Source organism: Semicossyphus pulcher, unplaced genomic scaffold (genome assembly GCF_022749685.1).
Source record: "Semicossyphus pulcher isolate SPU_LCO1_2020_fin unplaced genomic scaffold, fSemPul1.0.p SCAF_12, whole genome shotgun sequence".
Taxonomy (NCBI): domain Eukaryota; kingdom Metazoa; phylum Chordata; class Actinopteri; order Labriformes; family Labridae; genus Semicossyphus; species Semicossyphus pulcher.
The window spans coordinates 30,223,854-30,244,247 of NW_027211626.1; the positions used below are offsets into that span (position 1 = coordinate 30,223,854).

Genomic DNA, 20,394 nt, shown 5'->3' on the forward strand with positions numbered 1-20,394 from the left:
CAGTTCTTTTAAGTTACCTGGTTCATTTAGTTTACACTGCTTGGTCTTCCACCAAGTGGAGTAGCGAGCAGCGAGTCATAATTGACTCCCACCCACCTGTTGTTCATTTAAGGCCAATGAGGGCGCCATGACCTACACTTTTGGAATGTGCACTGTGTCTACCAGGCATTAACAGTATGTACTGTGTGCGTACTGATTTGTGTATTTCTTGTACTGATGTGTATACTGTATACTGTGTGTACCATATGTGTTCTCTTTGAAATGTATGTACTGACGTGTGATCTTGCAGGTGTAGTTGAAGGTGACGTCATCGTCTCCACTGCTGTTCTCCAGCTGCTGCTGCTCCTCCAGTAGAGCCATGCCCACCAAGTGAAGCACCTGTACACACAGTTGACAGAGTATACAGAGAGATTACATTGTTGGCATAATCTTGACACTCTACAGCAGCCTCTGAGGGTCAAACTGAACAAACAATTGCTGGCCTGAATATGAGAGCACATGGAACCTGGACATCTGACATTAAAAATCAAAGCCTTGTTCAAACTGACCTCAATAATGCATTTATAAATGGTTTATTCATTTTACTTTCAGATTAAAATCATAGTTAGGACTGACTTCAATAATGTCTTTTAAAACAGTTTATTCATCTGACTTCCAGACTAAAAGCCTGATTCAGATTGACTGCAGTCCTTTCTGTGTAAACTCTTTATTCAGCTGATTTTCAGAATAAATCCATGGCTCGGACTTCAGAATGCTAATCTCTATATACAGACTCTACATATAAATGTAGACTCTCTATAAACAGCTGATCTTGTCAGTTGTCAGCAACAATCCGTTCTAGTTCAAAAAATCAACCTGAGAGAAATTTGCCTGATGCTGTGTCACGAAAGCCGTTTAGATTTTCCAACTTCCTCGAATGTATCAGAAACAATCGATCCGACCTTCCATGCACGGAAAAGGAAGTCTTGGCTGAAAGTTGTTTATCGCTAACTGCTGGCTAAAACGGACATGCCTGACATGTTCACTGTTGTTCCCAGAGGCTACATTGTCGTCAGAATATAGCTGATGGGTTCCGAGATTGTCAGAATGCCCTCAGTGCATCCTGTATGAAATGTTAATGACTTTCAGAATTAAAGCCTTGTACTGCATGTGTAAATTGTTTAATAATTTGGCTTTCAGAATAAAGACCCACTTAAAAATGCAGATTGTACTCTCTTTTCGGCGCCGACACATTTTGAATGATGTTTGAGCGCTGCTCGGACGGAGCGAGGCAGAATTTGTAGCTGAGACAACAATGAGTTGCAGAGGAGTATGCTACCGACAGAGCATGGCATCGCGCCAGAGAGGGGCAGGAGATTAGTGTGTCAACACGGGTTTTGTGTTTTCATCAATGCCGATCGGAGCCGAGGCGATAATTACCCGGGTCTAATGCAGAGTCATTTAACCCGAGTCTGAATGTCGATTGCAACCTTTCCCATTAAGCAAAAAAGCTGGGTGTAAGCGGGTTTTTTGACCAGTGGGAACACGGCTATAGTTTCTGTTTAAGTCTCACCCGCTGCAGCATAGACTCGGTCCAGCACCCTCCACTGGGCTCCACAGCCCACTGCAGCACAGCGCCTTCCATAGCCAGCACCACGTCACACTGCAGCAGGTTCACCAGGCTGCCAAACAGAGGACAAAGGGGGGGAGGAAGAGGAGGGGGCAGGGCTGACAAACACACACACGCACAGGCACACAGTAAATACATGTTATTTATAATAATCTCAGTTAGAGATCATTACACTTAAAATACACATGTATTATTGATAAATACAAGGTACATCATAATCTCTTCACTATCAGCAGTTTGTTGTGGATGTGTCCGTCTGTTTGCTTTGAGCACAAGTAAATCACGCTAGAGTCCACTTCGAATAAGACTAAGATCCTCAAGTTCATGTGGTGTCAGCCTCTTTTTTTCAAGCGCACCTAAGTTTGATAACAGCTGTCACACCTGAACAAATTAATCACATTAACTGGACACACTGAGCAGGTAGGTTTACCTGTGTCCTCTCCATTCTGTCTCCTCAGCTTCCTCTGAGCCTCCTCAGCCTGAAACACACATCACACACTGTTATCATGACAGAAGGATCAATGACTTGGTCTAAACCCTGATCAATATCCAATCAATCCCTTGAACTACTCCCTGAACAATCCCCAAATTAACACCCTGATCAATCTCTTAATCAAACATGTTTGATACCATCATACATACCCAGATCAATCCCCCAATGATGAACTTTTTAATACCTCATTTACTAATATGTGTACCTTGGACTGGTCGGCTCTGCTGTAGTGGTGGAAGTACAAGTTGAAGTGTTTATTCCACTCAGGACGCAGTTCATACAGACCTCGACCCGTCACACCTGGCTTCCTGTGAACAAAGTACAAATACATAACACTACAGTCAGTACTATAGACTTCAACCTGTCACACAGTACAAATACACCTTACTTCCACAAGTCAACCGTAAACATATGTTACCTACCTGTCTACCTGAACCAACAGGTGTTCCTGTGTACCGTGTATTTGTACCGTGCTTACAAGAAGCCAGGAGTTACAGGTAATAAAGTCAGTGCTATAGACCTTGACCTGTCACACCCTAGCATCCTTTAAACACAGCACAAATACACACAGTACTACAGTTACTACTACAGACATCCATAGTTCACAACTGGTTTCCTTTAAACATAGTACTAATGCACACAGCACACAGAAACATTGTTGGTTCATTCAGGTGAAGTAATGTAGTGTTATAGGAAGCTGACTGACTTAAATGAAGCCACGGTGTCGATGACTCTCTCTAGACCCGTCTCCTTGTTCCCCTGAAAAGAAAAGAAAAGTCAGAGATAAACTGTAGGGACAGAGACACGCAGATACACAGAGACAAACAGTTAAACAAACAGACAGAGAAACGGACAAGTGCAAAGAAACACAGACAGACATCCAGAGAGGCACACAACCGCACAGGCAGACAAATAGGCAGTTATCTTACATTCTCTGGCAGTGCTTTCACCAGCTCACTGTGAGCCATTGGTCTGACTGACAGCTGGTGGATGATTTCTCTTCTGACTTCATCAAAGGGCTCGACCTGGCCAACACCTGACACGTACCGCTCACCTGTACCACAAACACACGATTGTATTGTTTTACTTGTTTACATCATGTTTATTTCACCATGGTAGCCGAGATCATATTTCTCTGTTCCTCATGTGAAATGTTAAAACATTGTATTAGCTAAGTTGCAGCAGAGACTCACAGACAACCATGATGATGAGGTGAAGCATCTCCTCGATCAGAGTGTTGTTCTGCTGGACCATATCCTGTCAAACACACACAGTAGAGTCTCAGTATGTTCCCGGAATAACAGCAGAATGTCAGCGGAGTGACAATAGAGTCAGTACCCACCTTGTTAGCCTCCCTGTATCTCTTCCTGCAGTCTGCAGAGCTGAAAATGTGAAACAGTTCGAATCGACTCAGAACGATCATCAGGAAGTGGTTTGGATCCATCATGGATGCTCCTGCCTGCATGGAAAATGAAAAAAGCACAACTGTCAGACTGCTAGTGTCAGACTATTTGTGCATACAGGATGGAAATCAGCTTCTTTTAGCGTTCGTATTACTCAGACAGATGAAAGAGTTATGAGTCGAGAGTGAGTAGAGTCAGACTCTGCCAGTAGAGTTTGTAGTGTGTAGCGTGGCACCAGGATATGCCTGGATCAGGCTACCAGCTGGATTAGTTGACCTCCATCAGGAAACAAACTCGACCTTTAGCTCTGCCATTAATCAAGATGGCACAAATGGAATCAAGGGGGGGGTTTACAACTAGGGATAGACCGATTATCGGCGCCGAATATTCGGCATTTTGACGCATATCGGCATCTGCCTTTTTAAAAAATTTTATTTTTATTTTATTTATTTATTTTTTTTAATCTGACAGCTGATTAGAGTTCATTTCTTTGCAAATTTTATTTAACTTTGTTTTATTTACTTTATAAAACAGGAAGTTATTTATTTATTTACATTTTCAGTTAACTTTATAAGAGATGCTGCTGACCCTGGGAACTCCCTGTGCTTTTTCTTTGTTTGTTTAATAAACATATGCTTAAAGGCATTTAAACAAAGTTAAATGTTGGAGTTTGTATTATTCAAAATTTTGGCGCCAATATTTTAACTTTTACTGCAAATGAATATCAGCTTCAAATATGGGTTATCGGCCTCCTTGACTACTAATAATCGGTATCGGCCCTGAAAAAACCATATCGGTCTATCTCTATTAACAACCTCTCTTTGGGGGGACCAAAAGGGACCAACATTCCACAGAGACCAGAGGAAGGACTTTATCCAGTAAACCCCAGGATTGGGGTTTGTTTTAATGTTTGCATGAAGATAAGTATTTTGGGGATAACTAACCAAATGCTTTGATCCGAGGACTATGGACAATAGGGACGTTGATCCGGATGTTAATCATTGAAGTGTACTTTTATTTTCAGGAACTGTCCATTTAGTTTTATTCAGTGTATCTTCACCCAGTAGTGTTTGGAGTCCCTGCGCAGCTGGGAATTCAGAGGTAAATATGGGGAGGTTGGATAGATAATATTAACTACTTTGTGGTTTTAGATAAATAGTTAATTGATAAAGAAAGTCTCGGACATAAGGAGTGGTCAAACGAACGCTACTGCACCGGACACCGCCCTCGGGAGGAGAGACCCTTTAAATAAGAGACGATACCCCAGGATCGTTCTCTTTCCCATCCTTCGCCTGACTTGCACCCTCCTCGACCCGGCAGCTGACGAGTTGCGCCACCACCCCCTCATCTCCAGACTTCCTTCCTTTTTCTTTAAGTTTTGCCCCACGAGAAGGCCCAGAGCCTGTGTGCGCTTTGATGCGCTGAAGACCTCGCAAGTAGACATTGTTCCAGGCTAAAATTACAAGCTGCTCAACTATAAAAGACAACAGCCCTCTTTTGCTCCAGTCCCTGTGCTCTGACAAGCCTTAAACCCAGAGCCCCGAAGATGCACGCAGGCCCATCCACCCCAGGTCACAACACGGAGTGACCTGCACCTCGTCTGCTAGAGAGACCGAACCGGCCGTGCAGCACCACTATGAGGAAAGCCACCCATCATCAGAAGCTTCGCAAGCCTCACCTGCAATGCGGTTGACCCTTTCACCCTCCGAGTAGGCTTAACTTTGCCTTTACTGTATATCGGGGTTGATGCTGTAGTTCTTGATTTATTAGGGAGATTAGTATACGTTTTTGGGCGATAAACCTCCTTAGATCTCAGCTGCTGGACCCTACTCCCCTACCAGGTTTCCATTTCAATCCACTTTACAGTTGTATTCATCCTGTATTAATTGTTTTCGTACTCATCACCATTCGTCATTTATCACGTGTGTTTTAGTTATTTAGTTAATAAATTCTTCATTTATAATGAACTGGTTTAAGTGTTTTGTGTGTGTGACGTACTAAGCCTCTGTACACCGTGAAATGAACTCAATTTTAGACTGTAGCTACCTTCAGATTATGAGATTGAATTAAAATAATTAGGTAACTAATTATACGTTTTCCCTGTTTTATCAAAATAGGAGGGTGCCCAGATAAATACCTACAATAGGTTAAACCTTGTAATTAAATTCTAATTTCCAATAGTCAAAATAGAGTGCAGACATTCTACGACTAATTAGTTATTGAATAATTAATCGACCAATTTACGCTACAAGTGTCAGCAGAATAAGTAGGGTTAGCAGAGAAAGGCTGTGTCAGTAGAGTGTCAGAAGTGTCAGGCTTAGACAGTAGGGTCAGTATAGGCAAACTGCATATGTAAATAGAATCTGGCTGAGTCAGTAGAGTCATGCTGAGTAAGTAGTCAGGCCAAGTCCGGCTAAGTTAGTAGAGTCAGGCATTGTCAGGCCGAGTTAGTAGGGTCCGGCTGAGTCATGGTGTGCCAGTAGAGTGAATAGTGTCAGGCTGTGTCAGTGAAGTGCGTCTCTACCTGCAGCATGATGACGTCTTTGTCAAACATCTCCACTCTGCACTTGACGTTATGATAATAATAAATCTGAAAAGGACAAACAGAGTATGTTGTTAATTCATCAAAAACAAATTATATTCACGCTTACATATATTATTTAGAGTAAGATAACTGTATTTAAAGCAAGTTACTCTCAACTTTATTGAGAGTAACTACTACATTTACACAAACATATCTTTATTCAGACCCACAAAGTTATCAGGGGTTACATTACATGTATTTAATATCAACATGATTTTAGTAACATAGACTTAATTCAGAGAAAAAAATGTATACACAATAACATGAATATCTACATGAACATTATTTATTTAGAGTAACATTAGTTTGAATAGAGAAACATAATTAGATTCAAACTAACACATTCTTATTTTTTAATAATGCAGAGACAAGCTGAGAGCTCAAAGTGTGCTATCACACGACGACTCATTTTGTACGTTTCAAACAATGACTATACAGATTGACGACGCGTCTCCATCTGCTCCCATTGTACAAAAGTGATGCCAAAATAGTCCCTGTGATAGGCGCTGCCATCTTGCTATGGTGACATCATCTGGAGCCAGAGACTGCGCAGTAGAGATTGACGGGGGAAGTGGCGGTAGCCAGCGTATTTAACAGCAGAATAGCTTCTCTGTGTTGGTCTGAGGTTAACGTCCACAGATATGGAAACTTCAATGACTGTAGTGATTGTTATTGTTATGTTTGTTCTCGCGGATCGTCCTCCACTCTGCTTATCCGGAACTGAGTGGCTGCAGGAGCCGAATTTGTCAACAGAGCTTTCAATCACTTGTACATTTTTATTGGTATCACACTGTCACCACTTTTTTTACTATGAAGGTAAAATAGATTTTAAAATCTGTTACTAATGTTTTTATTATATATACACTATTTTGTTACAATATTATTATAATTGTTATAAAAATATGATTATTGCTATGAGATGTCTGCTCCTGCCTGAAACAAACTGCTTTCCCAACAGCTGATCAGCTGATGACCTCAGAATTTGTTATCAGGTATCCACTCACCTGGTTGATCAAGGAAAACCCATTCCTCCTCCACATCCCAGCATGCACCTGAGCACAGAGCACAAGGCAGCGCAAGGGGAGTTCAATTAGGAGCGGGGGGCTGAGTTCTCCCTGCGGAAACACAAACACACATTAAGACAGGTCTATTGATCTGTATGAGATTAAAAGTGACAGACATGCAGACAGGAAGACAGACAGGCAGGCAGACAGAGAGGTTACTTACCAGAGGAAGCTGTTCAGGGAAACGTGAGGCAACTTCTGTCCTGCTGAGGAGAACATGGAGCCCTGGGGAGGGGGTAGTTTAAGTCTATTTTAGTTCTTAAAAACATACATAATACACAATTTAATGAAGTCTGAAACCCTGTGCATCTGTTTTAAATTCTATGTGAGCAAGGTTACAGTCTCATTTTTGGCCCACACGTCATTTTAAATTCACACATTTCATTTTCATCATCACTTATTCAAACCATCCGTTTCTGGTTTCACCACAAACCAACTGTTACACCTCAGACAAAACTAAACACTTCTTTAAATGTCCATTTAGAACAGGTAGTACAGTCTGGTATATGCATGTGTGTGTGTGTTCGTGTGTGTGTCTGTGTATTCACCTGCCAGAAGTCTGCAGACCGGCAGGTGTATGGACACTTTGTCCTGAGACACCTGGTACCTAAACGTCTCCACACAGTGACCTGCCAATGTCAAGCTGATAGGCTGCTCGCCATCTGGAAGGCTGCTATGACAGTGACTGAGCGCATTCAGACACTTCCTGTAGGCCTCAATCAGCACGTGTTCCTGAAACCCACATGGATGTAGAGTATATGTACACATTCACACAAAAACAGTGTGTTCATTGTGTTCAGTTGGAGACGTTACAACAAAGAAATATGACAAAACTAATAAATACAAATCAATATTGAAAAATTATTTGTGTTATCCACAAAGATGCCGTGTTCTGCTAAAGATGCACTTATATTTACGTTTAATGTTGTATGACTGAATATCACCTGATGTCAATATGAAATTTACCTTAGATATAAACACTCAAGGTGTGAACTCTTTGTGACTTTCTGTTAATGTTCAGCAAATTCTATCTAATGATGAGGTATTACATGTGATCGAAAATGTTAAACCTGGTGTCATTTATGACCATTAGGCACAACACCTGTTTGGTCCAGCTGTGTTTCTCGAGGTTAGCGGTTACCACAGAGTTATGGGGGAATTACGGTCAGTTACAGGTGAAAGCTGTTACCTTGTTGAGTACTAATACTAGCACTAGTAGTATCAGTAATAGTAGTAGTAGTAGTAGTACTTGTAGTAAAAATAGACTTACATCAGTGGAGCACCACTCTTGGATCATGGAGATGATGTGAGTCAGTTTCATCTGTAGAGTAAACGCTGCCTCCCACTCAGGCTCCATCTCTATGTGCTGCCCCACCTGTCTCACCACTGGGTCCATACCCTGAGAGAGACAGACATGTTCAGACAGACAGACAGACAGACAGACAGACAGAAAGACAGACAGAAAGACAGGTTCAAAAACTGCCTGCCAGGTTAAAAAAAATTGACAGGGTTCGAAACACAGGTTCAGACAGTAAGAGACAGGGTGTACCTGTCCAGGCAAGTGGTGAGTCTCAAGGTGTGTTACCTGCATGCACTTGAGAAGCTCCAGAAAAGCATCCAAACCTTCCAGAAACTTCAGTCTGAGCTGATCGCTCCATTCAGAGGGACGACTGATCAAGACGTACCTGCAAACACACATATACTGGTTTAACTATTTCTACTGGTTCAACCAAACAACCAGAATACAAACTGAAATATAAACTGGTATATAATAGGAATACAAACTGGTATGTCAAGTGCAATATACAGTACATTGGTGTGTAAATTGTGTATATGCGTAAACTGGTATATAAACCACAACCTAAACTGGTATATAAACTGGTGTATACTTGAGTAATCAAAATTATATAAACTGGACAAAAATGTATAAACTAGTTTATAAAGTCATATGTTTGTGGTGAATAACTCTTTTAAACTGGTAAATAAACTGCTTATATAAAATGGTATATACCTAGTGTATAACCTGGAGTATAAACTGGTGTATTAGTGGAATATACAGTATACTCTATAAGAACTGGTAAAAACCTGCTAGACATATATAATGGTATATAACTAGTGTATAAAAAGGTGTTTAACTGGAATATAAACTGATATAAAGCTGGTATATAAATGCATGCACGTATACTTACTTGAGGTCTCCAATGAGACTCTGGACCCGTCCGAACTTAAAGGCCTGCTGGGCGGTGTAGCGGTCAAACTGGAATCGTCCCTGCAGGTCTCTGTGACGAAGGTGATCCACAAACGTTCTGATGATGGTGGTCATCAGGTTCTCCTCCACCATCAGCATCCGGGCCTATAACATGCACACATGACATGATTTATCTCAAATTATAATATGTAACTTTATGGACAGCAGATAAATTTCACTGACCTTTAGGCAGGAATTATTAACTACAACAGCAAACAATATCTTACTATCAAAGAATTTGTAAAATGCTGTCATTAGAAGCTCTGCACACTTCTGGTTAAAGAAGCTAAATGTTACATAGGAATCAATATGTCCAAAAAACAATAATTGCTTAAAATTATTCAAGGTTCCTTATATTGGTTCTTTTAGGCCCATTGTAGTTTGTAGATGAGTATTTGAAAATAAGTGAGGTTAACAAAACACTGAAATGTATTTGTAACAGTTTTGTTCTGGTAGGAATTTGAATTAAATAAATGATAATTGTTGATGATGAAAACAATTATAAAAATAATAACAACAAATTTGTATAGCGCCTTTCAAGGGTTTTAAAGACGCTGATGATGATGCATAAAAAACAAAATGAAATAAAAATACAATAAATGATTGATTTCAGACACATCACAAATCTTTGCAATAATGTTGACATTATCAGTTAAAAAGTGATGCTTAAACCACATAAATAATGTTGAATCACAATGTCAAATATTTGTTTAAATAAGGCAGAGAAGGAGAGGGCATATAAAAAATTGTACAAGCAAGTCTTTTAGGGGAAGGAGCAGTTGCAAGTTCAAAACTCAACTCAAACTTAAATATGCATATCTACATGATACATTCATAGGCCAAGAAAAGACACACACACAGACACACAGACACACAGACACACTTCCAGTATTGCGGAAGCAAAACGTGCGCAAGGTGTAAACAAACGCGCGTGCTTCAAATACACACACACGGCACTGTTCCGCCCTGCCAGCTCGGTGTTCACACAGACGCTGTTTCACCTCTGTTACTATGCCGGCAGAACGACTTCGTCCCACCATTCCGCCTCTATGCATTTTACATAGAAGACTGAGTGCAACAGAGGCGTAATAATCCTGCCTTGATCTGGCAGTGTAAAGGGGGCTTTTGGGAGCATAGAGGAGCCAGCAAGAGAGTTGTACAGTGCATCCGGAAAGTATTCACATTTTTTTATGTTACAGCCTTATTCCAAGAAGGATTATTATTATTATATTATATATTATTATTAGAATTCATTTTTTTCCTCAAAATTCTACACACAATACCCTATTATGACATTGAGAAAACAGTTTTTGAGATTTTAGCAAATTTATTAAAAATAAAAAACTAAGAAATCACATGTACATAAGTATTCACAGCCTTTGCCATGAAGCTCAAAATTGAGCTCAGGTGCATCCTGTTTCCACTGATCATCCTTGAGATGTTCCTATAGCTTAATTGGAGTCCACCTGTGGTAAATTCAGTTGATTGGACATGACTTGGAAAGGCACACACCTGTCTATATAAGGTCCCACACATGACAGTGCATGTCAGAGCACAAACCAAGCATGAAGTCAAAGGAATTGTCTGTAGACCTCCGAGACAAGATTGTCTCGATGCACAAATCTGGGGAAGGGTACAGAAAAATTTCTGCTGCTTTGAAGGTCCCAATGAGCACAGTGGCCTCCATCATCCGAAAATGGAAGAAGTTCAGAACCACCAGGACTCTTCCTAGAGCTGGCCGGCCGTCTAAACTGAGCGATCGGGGGAGAAGGGCTCGAGTCAGGGAGGTGACCAAGAACCCCTGGTCACTCTGTCAGAGCTACACCGTTCCTCTGTGGATTGAGGAGAACCTTCCAGAAGGACAACCATCTCCGCAGCAATCCACCAATCAGGCCTGTACGGTAGAGTGACCAGACGGAAGCCATTCCTTAGTAAAAAGCACACGGCAGCCCGCCTGGAGTTTGCCAAAATGCACCTGAAAGACTCTCAGACCATGAGAAACAAAATTCTCTGGTCTGATGAGACAAAGATTGAACTCTTTGGCGTGAATGCCAGTCGTCATGTTTGGAGGAAACCAGGTACCGTTTATCACCAGGCCAATACCATCCCTACAGTGAAGCATGGTGGTGGCAGCATCATGCTGTGGGGATGTTTTTCAGCAGCAGGAACTGGGATACTTGTCAGGATAGAGGGAAAGATGAATGCAGCAATGTACAGAGACTCATGGATGAAAACCTGCTCGGGAGCGCTCTTGACCTCAGACTGGGGCGACGGTTCATCTTTCAGCAGGACAACGACCCCAAGCAGCCAAGATATCAAAGGAGAGGCTTCAGAACAACTCTGTGAATGTCCTTGAGTGGCCCAGCCAGATCCCAGACTTCAATCTAATTGAACATCTCTGGCGAGATCTGAAAATGGCTGTGCACCGACGCTTCCCATCCAACCTGATGGAGCTTGAGAGGTGCTGCAAAGAGGGTTGGGGGAAATCCTACCCTCACTATAACTAATGTTGATATTTTCTGGAACAGTAGAGTCTGCCGGAAGTCTTAATGTAGGTTTTATGTTTGTAGTGGCAAAAAATTGGACTAAAAGAGCAGATTTAAAAGTGCTCACAAGTTGATTGGCTCTCAAGAGTTTAACTATAGAGCAAATTGGGCAGATTATCTGAACATCTTGTTGCTTGCAAGCTCCTTATGCCATTGTTGTATCTGTTTTGCCTCACATAAAAAGGGTATGGTAAATGTTAATATTGTGTCTGCTTTTCACTCCAAACCAGTAACCCTTAATTCTTCTGTAAAATAAGTCCCAGCAGAACACCACTATCCTGCCCACTGTTAAAGTGGATTGCATACAAACTGGGTGGTAATCTTGCTGTTTATCAACAGACCTACAGCCTGAGTTCTCATACATAAAATGGGCTCTCACACCTGGTCGTAACACCTTTCTGTGTGCCGTTACTGTGATCCACTGCCTAACGTGGACCATGAGGCTGTACATAGTTCACAGAATAGTTTTTTAAGTTATTTATTGTTTCTGATTGTTCAACAAACTATTCTCATTCTGTATGTTGATGTTTGACACTTAAATGTCAGAAATATCAGTGACAATCAGTGAGTAAAGGTAATTTTGTATTATGTAATTATGTAATAATAAATCACCTCTGAGGGTCTTATATGCGACATCCTCAGACTTGTGATAAAATGCATTTAGTTACTTTTTTTTTGTTATACCTTTGTTACAAACCTTGACTGCAACTAGAGTCCTGCTTATTCTGAATGAAAAAAAGTGCATTCCATCAATGAATACTTCCTGGGACAAAATGTGTTTACGTGTTTAAGAACCTGTTGCACTGACTAGCATTTCCCACTTTTACTTCTCACCTCCAACAGATAGTCAGACTGAACTCACCAGCGACGGGACGGTGAATATTTGTACTGACAGGTCAGTGATGGAGAACTCACGGTCGTGGTCATCTCTCACGTAGTCGCACTGCAAGCGTTCATAACTCTACCAGCAGGAGAGAGACAGGCAAAGAGAGAGAAAGGTGTGTGGGGGTGCAGAGAAGGAGGAGGAGTACTCACCATGGTCGGGACGGTGAAGAGTTGAACAGACAAAGAGGTCACTGACACCACTCTCTCGTGGTCATCCTCCATAAAATCTGTCTGAAGACGTCTGTAGTTCTAGAGGGGGACGACATTTCACCTCTGGGTCAGAGGTCGCTGCTGATGGGCTGCTATTTGATTGATCAAACCTTTGTGAACTCTTAAAAAACGATCCAACTTCTATTGGCAACGGCTCACTGTCTGCCCACATTTTCAGTGATTTATCTGAACAATTTTTAGAGAGTTCTGGAGAACTCTATGTATGCAGTAGTTCACAAGTTAAAGACAAAAGGGACGTCTGAAAAATAAAATTAGCCTAACTTTGTCCTCCTTTCCTCTTCTGTTGATCATCTGGTGACCCCTCGGATTTATCTTGTGATAATAATATTTCAAAATTGCAGATTCTGTTGCCTGGATTATGTCTTTGTTTATTTTAAAAAAAATACACTTTTTTGTTTCATAGAGCTGCTGCTGTCACATCTTGCTTCTCACAGGGATTGTAGACTAATCTCGACAATTCCAGGCTAAGAAACACTGACCTAAACAGGTCAGGTGGAGCGCCTGAGGAGATGCACTCAGGGAAAAAACAACCACAACACTGTTCATGTGCATGTGCATAAACACCAGCAGTTAAATCATCAGCTTTCACACTCTGTCACCCAGAATGAGTTCTTCTCAAACAGACAAGCTTTCATACAGTTTACAACGACAATTCAATCCTTTTATACATACATTCAAGTAGAATCAAGTGATTTTGTTTTCCTGTTAATAATCTTTTCAAGTTATTCCGTGACACTTTGTAAACACTGATGATTGTGAACGAGTGTAGGTGTAGGTCCGTGCAGTGAATGGGTGACTCTGATATGTGTAATATGAAATGAGTTTCATACACGTAAACTGATCCCAGCTGTAGATCCTTGATACAACCACAAACAGAATTATTTAACAATGTTTTAAACCTGTAACACTGACTGTTATGGAATGTGGGCACTTAACTAATAAGTGATACCATGCAGAACATTTTGATCAAATCACATGAAGTTTCTCAACATATGGACTGAGCCCAGTTGCCCTGAGTTGTTGTTTTTTTTAACTGTTGTGTGATCAAAAGCTGAACAACCTTTAAGGTGAGATGGTTTTGAAATTTGACAGCAGCTGTTCAGTTAAACTGTTTGAGGAGCAATACAAACTTGTTTGAATATAAACAAAAAAACAGCAGAGTAAAGATAAACCCACACAGCAGTGTTATTAAGTGTAGCAATTAGGTGTAGTGATCAGGTGTAACAATCAGTTGTAGCGATTAGGTTTCATGATCAGTTGTGTTGATCAGGTGTATAGATTAAGGTGTATTAGATTTGGTATATCAGTATAAGATGTGTTACCTTGGCAAACTGGATAGCAAAGATCTTCTTGTACTTGAGGTCCATGAGGAGGCTGTTCATCAGCAACTGATGGTAGATGTTCCTTGCTCCTACAGAGGGGGACAGGCACAAAGAACATTGTAGAAATATTGAAGAGAAAAATTGCAAATATATCTATGTAACTAAATAAATAAAAGTTTAAAAAAAATAATGGAAAGTTTAATTTGTTACCTTAACATATATAGAAATACATTTAGCATGAGTTTTGTTACCTTATGATATATAAACATATGTAAGTTAAGTAAGTGTTGTTACCTTTCCACATCTTGGAGTCATTGAGCATCAGTTGGTCAACCAGCGAGGAGTTTTCTCCTTCTGGACCTCTCTGCAGTCCAACCTGACATAGGATCCTTCTCAGACCATCTGAAACAGGAAAGGTAAACACATTAAGCGCTGACACACTGACACACACACATGCACACATACACACACAGAGGAATTGTGGGTAAAGAACTCCAGACATACCAGAGTACTGGATGACTTGTCCCAACCAGCTAAGGGCCTTCAGAGCAAAACACTGATGAGCAACAACTGATGAGTGCATAACTTGAACCCTGAGAGGCTTCGACTGACGACTGGTGTTCCTCTGACAGGGAGAGAGATGGTGTGAAGGGGGAAAGACAGATTAAAAGGGGGCAGCCAAGAGGAAGAGGTTGGGAAAACAGAGTGAGAATGAACAAATTTAAAATGATTACCCTAAAAATAATTAAAAATTTTACAGTGGGATAGTTTTCCAATGGAATAATGTTAGTAGTTTAAGCAGGAGGCAGAGACTCACCACGATAACAGACTTGGCCTGTTCACAGAACTGGAAATCTCCATATCGAACCGACTTCCTGCCCTGCACACAAACACAAAGACAGGAAGTTATGTGTATAATGTGAATATAAGTAAGATGTATGTAATGAAAGTGATGTATTAAATATGTTTATATTGAGTATTATATATCATGTTTATAATGACCAATGTGTTAAATATTTATTTACAGAGTTATGTACAATAAAAATGATGACTGGAAAATATATTTGTAAATAATGAATGCTGTACATAACATCTACATAACAATTGTATATAACATGTAACGTATTGAAAAGGAATAATATCAAATATGTACAAGTTTAATACATATAAAATGTATATAATAAGTATATCAAACTTTTTTAAAAGATAAGATATAACTTTATTAATACAGAAGGAAATTAAAGTGCAGGATGGCTCCATATAACGTGTATAATATATAGCATGTTTAATATAAGTAACATGGTTATAAAGCGATTACTAACATCTCTGTCCACAGTGGTGGCAAAGCTGACGGCTTCTTTCTGGCTGCAGTTGACAGCTTTCTGCAGAGTGTAGATCACCTGTTCATACGTGTGGACTTCATCATTAAACAACATGCAGTAGAAAGTGTCTTCTCTCTCCCTGAAAACAAGCACACACAAACACAGCAAGTACCAGTATTAGAGTAAAAAAAACAGTATAATGCATATGATTTGCAGAGGGAATAGGATATTTGACAATATGACTACATAATGTGTAAAATAAGTCATCTATTCAACACAGATTTTGGAATTTGGTCATTTGTCATTCATGATTAACGGAGTAAAAAAAACCTTGGTAGGTGAAGGCAAGCAGGCCCTTTTAAAATCAGTGGTCATGAAGAAGAGGCCATAACCTATTGTAACATTACTAAAGTGAGACCCAGATGGGGTGCTTTGCTGTACAGGAGACAGGGCTAAGACAGCTTAATCGGTGGAGTCTTAAAGGTTACAGATCACTTTTCATTGCCTGCTGTATTTGGCAGTCCAAATAATTGTTAAGAGGTATTGTATTTTTTTTTGTATTACAGACAGTTTTGCTAGTTAGCTATGGTTGCTAGCGTTAGCCTGTGAAAGAACTCCAGAAAAAGGAAAGGACAAGGTTCCAGGTGTGTTGTTTTCTTAGAGTGTCTTTGTGTTTTAATCAACAGATGTTATCTCATAAGTCATTCATCCATTATATGCGTGTTTTCAACTGAGCTGCCCCACTGTTACTCTAATGACCTTAATGTATGTACTTTTAGAATGTGAAATATTCGGCTGCGACTGAAATCTCTGGATTCATCAAGAATAACCATAATAAGTAAGTATGTGTGTGTGTGTGTGCGAGTGTGTATGCGTACGGTGGTGCCAGTCCCTCAGGTAGCTGGTCCTCTTGTTCCCATGTCAGCATGTCCACAGCATACTTCAGGATGATGGAGAAGACACTGTAACCACGGGCAACCATGTCAGCTGGCAGCTGAGCTACAGGATCCTGAAGAGACGAACAGTAAATAGTAATTACAATGCAAACAGGGAGAAAAACAGCTGGAGAAGTAGACAGGAACAGGTAGAGCCACAGAGAATTGTTGAGCCACAGAGACAGACTGGTAAAGAGAGAGAAAGGTATGTAGCTATATGTGTCTCACCTCCTGTGAGTGCCTGCTGCTGTCTGTAGGTGTGTGTTTGTGGCAGTAAGGACCTTTCTTCCAGGCCTCAGCATCTCCACAGTCACAGAAACCTCCACCTCCTGATGTTGTCATCTGTAAAACAAACACACACACACGAACACACACACACACACGAACACACACGAACACACACACACACGAACACACACGAACACACACGAACACACACAAACACACACAAACACACACAAACACAAACACAAACACACACATGATGATTGATTTGTGTGTGCTGCAGCGTCACATGCAGCAGACAGGCTCTTAGCTGAAGTGTGTGATAGTCTTAGCTGGTCTTTGTGCAGCTGACAGCTTGACCTTTAACCTGTGAGCTGCAGCATCACTTTCTGCTAAGGACCACACAAGGAACTGGTTTAACCTGATCCAGGTTGGATCTATAGACCAAGACAGAATCAACCATCAGAATCAAACCAAAGTTCAGTGCACAATGAATAAAACCACAGTGTAACTCCAGGGGGCTGTTGTATGAAGACAGTTAAGCACAGCTAGCTGATAAAACCTAAAAGGATAACAGATTTAACACACTTGGTAATCAACTTTCTCAGTTTTCCATAAAAGGGGACCACTTTTTTTAGCAGTACTGGCGTTACAAACAGCAGCCTTAGTAGTTCAACTACATTTCTCAGAAGTTTGGTGGTAGCATTGCTGTTTTCGTCATTAAAAAGCTTTTCAGTAGCTTAACTCTAAGCAGTGCAAAGCTACATTTCCCTACAATAATGTTGCAGTGCAGCGGAGCTCTCTGCAGCAGTCCGAAATGTGTGTGCAGTAGACAAAGGTACTTTGGTATGATGGTGACAACACTGGCTAATCCTTCAGTTAATGCCTATGACATCTCTGCTGCTGCAGGGGACTCCACACACACACACACATTTACTTTACAGAGGTTCACTTACTCAGGTGATTTCAGATAAAAAGAGAAATACAACTGACTCACACCAAGTTTACCATCACCAGTGAAGTCTGCAAACACCAGCTAGCAACTTGTCAACAGCTAACAACAGAACATAGAGAGGACAAGAGGTACACAAAAACTGAGGCAACAGTATAAAAGCTAAAATGTTTGGATTAGAGAAGGGCGGGGCAAGGTAAACCAGTGGGTTAGTGGGTTTCAGTGGTTCCCAACCTGGGGTCCGGGCCCCCCTTAGGGGAGCGCCAAAGATCTCTGGGGGTGCGCGAGGCTTTGTCTGCACTGAGATTGTCAAGATTAGATTTGTAGATGTTAAATAAAATCATTAAAGAAGAACTTGATAATCAAAAGTCTGTTCAACTATTAAAAAAACATATTCATCCATACATCCACACAGATATATTTTTGACATACATTCATACATGCATGCAGAAATTCCTACATCCACATATTTAAATTGAACTAAAAGGGGTGTTTATTATAATAACTTAAGGTAACTTTGAAAAACAAAAAGAACTATAGACTGATTGGTGTTAATTTTTTCCAATAAAGATTTGGCATTAATCACTTTATTGTTTTGGTGTACCTGTGTGTGGGCTAGGGGGGCTCGGCCTTTCTTAGATACATGCAGTAGTATTATTAGTAGTATTACTAGTATTATTTACAAACAAAAGAAATTAGCATACCAGCTTAAATGACGAGTATATTAAAGCAAATTCTTAAGGTAATAAATGTAGTTGGTGATTTGCCAACGTTTAAAATCATGTATATCATTTAGCCAAAGATTATCCTGAATTGCAAAGTTTTTTTTTCCAAATTGGTGGCTATGGGATAAAAATTGGCATGTAAATGTGTTCATGGCTGGACTATCTTTTGAACATATGAAATTTGGGGCAGATGAACAGGGTGTATGAGGGTTACAACAATTTGCTGTTTTATGGAGAAATTTGGCACATAGCCATGGCTATGTGCCAAATTAGCACTCAAAGATTTTCACTTGTTAAGGCCTTTTCTACACACTGAAAACATTTTTCAGTCGATTGGATGAATGGCTTTGAAAGAGTTTAAGTCAGGTGCGACCCCTAAAAATTGCAAAATAGACATGCATGGTGGCACACAGTTTTAGTATTGAAAAATCTGTTTCCCCATATTTATGTTTTAACACCTACACAACGCAGTACAACATTATAACAGAATAGACAAAAAATAGAAAAGGGGAGCCAAGAGATAGAGTGAGAAGAGGTTGTCTACTAATTGATTAATTGCAGATTTAGTCTTGTACAGTGTCTCTGTTGTGGATGTCTGACAAGGACGGGGAGTAGTGATGTTATTCCTCTTGGCCTTTATACCCCCACATGCTGCACTTTGTGGTTTTTTTTCAGGTGGTTGAAAAAGTTAGCTGTGTTGCAGACACAGGTTTCATGCACTCTTTGATTGCATATCATTTTTTAACTGCTTAACATCACCTGCCCTAAACCCAAAATACCTCCAAACTAGGGATGGGGACAAATAATCAAGAACTCAAATACTCAGTGTTGATGTCATTATTCAAGTAATGGTACACTACTCGCGCACCCGCTCATGCGTAGTTTGACAAAAATGACAACAATAACGTGCTGTGCAAGATATGTGGTGTTAAACTTGTATATCATAGAAATACTATGCCAGCAGAGACAGACCACAGACAGTCTCGCATCACATCATTTGCTAGCCCTGTTAGCACACGTCATTGTGATGATACCAGAGCGGAGAAGATTAGCCTGCTAATAAGGAAAATAGTGACTGGAGATATGCTCCCATTTAGTTTAGCGGAAGGACAAGGCTTCCGTAAGCTGATGGCATATGCTGAGCTGGTGTACAAGCCACCATCACGCCGGACAACAGCTACGAGAGTTGAAAACATTTGAATACAGTCCGCTACCGCTGTGACGTTTGACAACGGAATGTTACCTGTTAAGGTTGTTCATTGCATATGAAATTGCACTTGTTTTCCATTGTTGATTTATTGACATTAATGTAAAAGTGTTAGATAGTAATGTTCCATATAGCCTACTATTTCCGGACCGGGAGGTCTGTGTCCGACATGTTTTTTGTTTTTTAACGGTAATAAAAATATAGAATTTGTAAGTACTCAATTACTCGTTCATAATTAGATTGCTCGAATATTGAGATGACTGGAAATGCCCATCCCAACTCCAAACATCGGGGGACCAGTTTTTCCGTTTAATAAGTGACTTGGTCTCTTCTTGTTTTAAACAACAAGCAACTTTCAAAACGCGACTGAGCATAAGTAGCCTACTTTGCACAAATAACACTTTAAAGACTTAACAGATAAGTATATTTTGAGATCGTAATGAAAAACAACAAAGAGGAATTCACAAGAATAGCTATGTGTTCTCTTCCCATTTTCAACAGCTGCTGAAACTATTACAACCACAGACATACAGTAAATGGTAAATTGACTGCAGGCTGCTCATCAAATCTAATCCCATTCACACATATGCACATAAAATGATTATGCCTTGGGGAGCAATTTGGGGTTCAGGGACTTACCCCT

At 40.4% G+C, this 20,394-nt stretch overlaps 1 protein-coding gene across 3 annotated transcripts in view; it reads right to left on the bottom strand.

Annotated features, from left to right (window-relative positions):
- ubr2 (ubiquitin protein ligase E3 component n-recognin 2) overlaps positions 1-20,394 on the bottom strand; it is a 43,526-nt gene that overhangs the window by 18,045 nt on the left and 5,087 nt on the right. For 2 of the 3 annotated variants that reach the window (XM_069658198.1, XM_069658199.1), the window contains exons 4-26: positions 16,871-16,984; positions 16,586-16,716; positions 15,708-15,846; positions 15,203-15,265; positions 14,890-15,010; positions 14,680-14,787; positions 14,386-14,474; positions 12,983-13,081; positions 9,343-9,506; positions 8,739-8,838; positions 8,424-8,552; positions 7,702-7,885; positions 7,317-7,378; positions 7,094-7,204; positions 6,030-6,095; positions 3,445-3,561; positions 3,296-3,359; positions 3,032-3,156; positions 2,809-2,861; positions 2,308-2,410; positions 2,040-2,088; positions 1,553-1,707; positions 276-378 (exon numbers count right to left, since the gene is read on the bottom strand). In XM_069658198.1, the coding sequence (XP_069514299.1) occupies positions 276-378; positions 1,553-1,707; positions 2,040-2,088; positions 2,308-2,410; positions 2,809-2,861; positions 3,032-3,156; positions 3,296-3,359; positions 3,445-3,561; positions 6,030-6,095; positions 7,094-7,204; positions 7,317-7,378; positions 7,702-7,885; positions 8,424-8,552; positions 8,739-8,838; positions 9,343-9,506; positions 12,983-13,081; positions 14,386-14,474; positions 14,680-14,787; positions 14,890-15,010; positions 15,203-15,265; positions 15,708-15,846; positions 16,586-16,716; positions 16,871-16,984 (2,449 nt within the window). Of the gene's footprint in view, positions 1-275; positions 379-1,552; positions 1,708-2,039; positions 2,089-2,307; positions 2,411-2,808; positions 2,862-3,031; positions 3,157-3,295; positions 3,360-3,444; positions 3,562-6,029; positions 6,096-7,093; positions 7,205-7,316; positions 7,379-7,701; positions 7,886-8,423; positions 8,553-8,738; positions 8,839-9,342; positions 9,507-12,809; positions 12,909-12,982; positions 13,082-14,385; positions 14,475-14,679; positions 14,788-14,889; positions 15,011-15,202; positions 15,266-15,707; positions 15,847-16,585; positions 16,717-16,870; positions 16,985-20,394 lie in introns of all 3 variants that reach the window. The other variant, XM_069658200.1, reaches the window with a different exon arrangement.